This window comes from Triplophysa rosa, linkage group LG6 (genome assembly GCF_024868665.1).
Source record: "Triplophysa rosa linkage group LG6, Trosa_1v2, whole genome shotgun sequence".
In the NCBI taxonomy this organism is placed as follows: domain Eukaryota; kingdom Metazoa; phylum Chordata; class Actinopteri; order Cypriniformes; family Nemacheilidae; genus Triplophysa; species Triplophysa rosa.
This window is the reverse complement of record NC_079895.1, coordinates 27,906,402-27,910,481: the sequence shown is the minus strand read 5'-3', so window position 1 is coordinate 27,910,481 and position 4,080 is coordinate 27,906,402. Positions and strand designations below refer to the sequence as shown.

Below are 4,080 nucleotides of genomic sequence, written 5' to 3'. Positions count from 1 at the left end.
TGCACTACGAACCACCGGCACACACCACACACACACACACGCACGCACGCACGCACGCACGCACACACACACACATACGCACACGCACACACACGCGCACACACACACACACGCACGCACGCACGCACGCACACACACACACACACACACACGCACGCGCACACAGATTTGATATGTGTTTGTGTTTCAGTCCAGGAGATCGCATCACAGTTCTGGATGACTCTAATGAAGAGTGGTGGAGGGTGAGTTACTTTCATCTGTTGTGATGGATTCATTCGCCAAATTGACTTTGCTGTAAAGACAGACATCATGTACGATCTTGTTGGTGTGGTCTGTAAAGATCTGCAAGTCTGGAAAACATCTGCTGTGTAACAGTGTTAACTTTGACAGCAAATTTTGATTTAGTTTTAGTCATAGTCTTTTGACGAAAATGCAATTTAGTTTTAGTCACATTTTAGTCAAGCCCATCATTGTAGTTTTAGTCGACGAAATATGAAAAACATTTTAGTCGAATAAATATACATTATATTTATTCTACTAAAATCTAAATGGTTTAAATCATTTACTTAAATTACATTTCTTTAGTCATGCAAACATGTTACATATTTGGTTGGAATGTACACCTTGACTCACTTCATCACTTCTATAATCAGTAGAGGACAGCGCTGGTTTCTTTTGGCGGACTTTGTTGCGTTTCACGTTATGCAGCAGCTCGTGTTAGGTTAACACAGGCCTATAAAACCTTTGAGCTCCTTCATAATGTGTTTCGGGGTGACTCGCCTGCAGTCGCGCTTCAAGTTTGCGGCGTTTTACCGGCGATCGTGAAGGAAAATAAGCCGCTTTGTAAACCGCGTGCAGACACAGAATACATGCGTGTGCTTCCCTTCTCCCAGAGACTTCCAGTGTTGCCAACTTTTGCAAGACAAATAAGCAACTGCAGCTCCAAAAAAACCCCAACATTATTCATGATCATCAATGTAATTTATTATCAATTATTTATTATTAATGAACGAGCCTGGGTCATTTTAAACTGACACTACCCTGTCTGAAAAACACAAACATAAATTTTACAAAAATTAATTGCAAATCTCTGATGTGAGCAGTATAGGCCTGGAGAGATGGAAAAGGAGAAGATATAATGACCACTTAACATAGCTGTAACAGCCACACATTTATAATGAAGTAAAACTGAACTATATGCATTTGATGTATACTTTTTTAAAATTATATTCTGCAATGATCAATACATTTATTTAATACAATAAAATGTTTGATGTTGACCTTATAGCCTAATAAACAGGGTCATCCCTCCCTACCCCTTTGCTGCACCGTGATCAGATCTGACCGTTTCGTTCATTTTCACATTTCAATCTAATCGTGACAGATGTTAGCGGACAAATAACGCTATTCACACGTGCTTAGGCTTGAATAACGCTGTGTAGCCAAACGCGCAGATCTACACTTTTAACATGTTTAATGATGTAGCCCGGTTATAAAATGATCTTTATCTTTAAGTGAATATTTAATCTGTTTAGTATATTAACCTCCGATTACCCAAAGCGCGCCGATGATTACGTGAAGAGACCACTGTAACATTCTTGGCTTCTCTATGTTGTTTTACGTGCTTAGATCTGTTGCGTGACCTCCTGCGGCGCCGCGCAGACCAATCAGCGCGTGACATCATAGTACCGCGAGAGTGATGCGACAGTAGACGTCTCTGTATGCTTTCAAATAGCTCTCGCGGTGCTGTGATGTTATGCTCTGCCGCATGTAGTACAAAAAGCCTACCGTCGAGCAGACAGTGTTAATGGATTGAACAAAACAGCGACCATAGATGTAAAGAAACAAAGTTGCTGGTCAGATTCAGAACAAGCAACCATATTTTTTTAAATAAGCCCCAAAACCCGCAACAAGTGATTTTTTAACGCGACTTGACAGAAAAAGAAGCCCAAGGGTGCGTATTGTAAGCGGACTTGGCAACTATGGAGACTTCTCTCTACCGTTTATGTGAGATAAGCACATGCGCGCAAACTGATGTCCGCCAGGTGGGACAAGAATATTTTCGTCTCGTTTTTATTAGTTGACGAAAATGTCAGTATATTTTTATTACAGTTTTAGTTATCATGCATTCATTTTTATTTAGTTATCGTCTCGTTTTCGTCAGTGAAAACACCCTTACAGAAAAGACACACGAAATTCAAATGTGCAAAAAACACGTGTGATCACATGTGAAATGTGTGTTTTTGGAACATTTTGGTGTGAATTCCATGTGAATTCCCACGTGAAACCCATGGGATAACATGTAAGAACCCATGGGATAACATATGACATGTCTCCACATGTGATCACATGTTCTTCACGTCACCACATGTTGCACATGTCATCCCATGGGTTTTTACATGTTATCCCATTGGTTTCACGTGGGAATTCACATGGAATTCACACCAAAATGTTCCAAAAACACACATTTCACATGGGATCACACGTGTTTTTTTGCACATGTTAAACACATGTTGTATACATGTGATCACAAGCGAAAAACATGTAAAAAACATGTGAAATTCATGTGTCTTTTCTGTAAGGGCATGTCGATAACGAATACTTTTCGTCGTAGTTTTCGTCAACGAAATTAACACTGCTGTGTAAAAACATCTTAGAAAACATTTTAGTTTTACATCCATCGTAACATCTGACAGGAGACGTATTGCAGATGAGCAAACAATAAAACATACGTCTTGTAGATGTATGTGTGCTATCAGGGGTCATGTCATGTCAGAAATATTGTGTGTATTATATTTATCAGTTTACTACAAACTGTGTGTGTTATAGGGTAAGATCGGTGAGAAGACGGGTTATCTGCCCATGACGTACATCATACGTGTGCGCGCAGGAGAGCGTGCGTATAAAGTGACTCGATCTTTTGTGGGAAACAGAGAGATGGGTCAGATCACGCTGAAGAAAGATCAGGTCAGCACGCGCACGCGCACGCGCACAGAACATGAACAAGTGTTATATTAATCTCTCTCTCTCTTCATGTGTAGATTGTGGTGAAGAAAGGAGAAGAAGTGAACGGATATCTGAAGGTCAGCACTGGACGTAAACTGGGCTTTTTCCCCGCTGATCTACTGCAGGAGATCTGAACACGTGACACTGATGTGATGTCATCATGAGAGGAGAATTACAGTCAAACAAAACACTCCCAAAGTGTCCCAGTTCACATACTATCCATACTAAATACTCTTCACAATTACATTGAGTGTGTTGACAGAGAGAGACGATTGACATTACCCACACCTCGCCACCAGAGGGCAGTACACTGAAACTATACAGTAAACATCACTCAAGTCACTTGTGTGTGTGTGGATACTGTATATATTCAGTATATCCCATAGGTCTACATACATTCAGTGCAGCCATGAAATAAAGAGTTTAGATCATAAACACACAGACTTGATGTTTGCTGAGACAGCGTTTATTCAGGCTGTGCTCGTCTCTCATGTCATCACGTGTTGTGTGTGTGAAAACATAATGATCTACTATCATTGACGAAAAATTATAGTTTTGTTAATTATTGACAAGTATTTAAGATTTAAAATATGAAATTTAACCAATTAAAATATTCAATCAAGTGTGTCGTCAGTATGTTTTGTATGTGTGTTTGATTTGAGTCGCTGTGAAAATGTTCGGCTTCTTATCTTTACATGTACACTCCCCTGATAGCACACATACATCTGGCTTACGTCTATTTGACGTCTGCATTTACATCTGCAAGACATCTACAATACATCGTTTGCTCATCTGCAATACGTCTCGGAGATGTCTGCTGTCAGACGTCATATAGACATCTAGAAGATGTCTGTAAGATGTTTATGATTTAGAATGGATGTAAAGCTGCTCTTTCTAAGATGTTTAGCAGATGTTTTTACGCAGAAGATCTCCAGATCTTTAGCAGACGTATTACAGACGTTCAGACATCTCCGAGACGTATTGCAGATGAGCAAACTATGTATTGCCGATGTTTTGCAGATGTAAATGCAGACGTCAAATAGACGTAAGCCAGATGGATTGTGCTATCTGGGT

The 4,080-nt window shown here is 40.0% G+C and overlaps 1 protein-coding gene across 1 annotated transcript in view; it reads left to right on the top strand.

Annotated features, from left to right (window-relative positions):
* Window positions 1-3,693, top strand: part of stac3 (SH3 and cysteine rich domain 3) — a 7,636-nt gene extending 3,943 nt beyond the window's left edge. The window contains exons 12-14 of the mRNA XM_057336236.1: window positions 191-242; window positions 2,830-2,967; window positions 3,042-3,693. Coding sequence (XP_057192219.1) covers window positions 191-242; window positions 2,830-2,967; window positions 3,042-3,140 — 289 coding nt within the window. The 3' untranslated portion in view covers window positions 3,141-3,693. The remainder of the gene's footprint in view (window positions 1-190; window positions 243-2,829; window positions 2,968-3,041) is intronic.
* The last annotated feature ends 387 nt before the right edge of the window (window positions 3,694-4,080 follow it).